Genomic DNA, 1,485 nt, shown 5'->3' on the forward strand with positions numbered 1-1,485 from the left:
AATAGCAGATATACAAGCTATACGTCACACCTTACTGCGTTGTGAGCTTATAGATCTACTGTAATATTAAAGATCTAAATATTGTTACTGTCTGCAGAAACCTTGTCTCCTTTTCATAAATTAAAAGTATCTTGCACAAAATTATAGAAAATAGCCGATCTACAAGCTCACAATGCGTAAGTGTGTTTGACGCAGTGTGTGTGTGTGTGTGTGTGTGTGTGTGTGTGTATGTGTGTGTGTGTGTGTGTGTGTGTGTGTGTGCGTGCGCGCGTGCGCGCGTGCGTGTGTGTGCGCGTTTTGTGTGTGTTTTTTCTGCCTATCTCCTCTCCTCCCCCTTTTCTTTTCTCATTTTTTAACAAATTTTACTGGAAATCACAGATCTACAAACGCAGTGAGCCCCCAAAAGCATCTTTTTTCCCCACTGATGTTCTTGGAAATAACAAATCTCCAAGCGCATTATGAGTCTATGTGCTTTCGCTCCCCAAAAATCTAAACATTTTTCAAAAAATAGTGAAAATAGCTGATCTACAAGCTCACAACGCCTCGCATCGCGAGGCGTTGTGAGCTTGTAGATCGGCTATTTTCACTATTTTAAACAGTTTTAAAAATAATAATAATAAAATGGACATACAAGGTTTCCACCTGACAACAACCTTACAATACATCATATTATATTTGTATATTATTTATGAAGTTAGATTGTAATCTGGTGTTGTGTTGTGTTGTTGTTGTCTCATCAGATGTGTGTGAACTCACACTGGATCCAAACACAGCACACAACAACCTCGCTCTGTCTGACAACAACAGGAAGGCGACACTGGTGGAGAAGAACCAGGGACGTCCAGACCATCAGGACAGATTTACCTCCAAGCACCAGGTTCTGTGTAGAGAGAGTCTGACTGGACACAGTTACTGGGAGGTAGAGTGGAGTGGACGGGTTTATATAGCAGTGACACACAGAGGGATCAACAGGAAAGGACAGGGTAATGACTGTAGGTTAGGATCCAATGCATTGTCCTGGAGTCTGGACTGTAATGATGATAACAACAGTTACTCTGTCAGTCACAATGGGGAGGAGACTGAACTCTCTGTCCGTCCCTCTGACTCTGTCCTCCGTCTCCGTCGCTCCAACAGAGTAGCGGTGTACGTCGACTGTCCCGCTGGCACTCTGTCCTTCTACAGAGTGTCCTCTGACACACTGAAACACATGCATACCTTTCAGTGCACGTTCACTGGACCTCTCTGTGCTGGGTTCAGGTGTGGGTGGTATGGTTCCTCAGTGTCTCTGTGTCAGATCTAGAGGTTCAGTAAGATCATGTGACCTGGACACTCTGCTGCGCACACGCACGCACGCACGCGCACACACACACACACACACACACACACACACACACACACACGTGCTGCTGCACTGGCTCTACTACACAGTGTGACACGTTTTGAGTTTGTAGATCAGCTACTCTCCGGCTTATGGTTTAAAGTTCC

The 1,485-nt window shown here is 44.8% G+C and overlaps 1 protein-coding gene across 1 annotated transcript in view; it reads left to right on the forward strand.

Moving 5' to 3' along the window:
- Window positions 1-1,300, forward strand: part of LOC308279956 (protein NLRC3-like) — a gene marked incomplete at both ends in the record, with an annotated part of 21,169 nt that extends 19,869 nt beyond the window's left edge. The window contains one exon of the mRNA XM_080720180.1: window positions 741-1,300. Coding sequence (XP_080576306.1) covers window positions 741-1,300 — 560 coding nt within the window. The remainder of the gene's footprint in view (window positions 1-740) is intronic.
- Window positions 1,301-1,485: the final 185 nt, after the last annotated feature.

Source organism: Nannobrachium achirus (genome assembly GCF_963921795.1).
Source record: "Nannobrachium achirus genome assembly, chromosome: 24".
NCBI lineage: Eukaryota > Metazoa > Chordata > Actinopteri > Myctophiformes > Myctophidae > Nannobrachium > Nannobrachium achirus.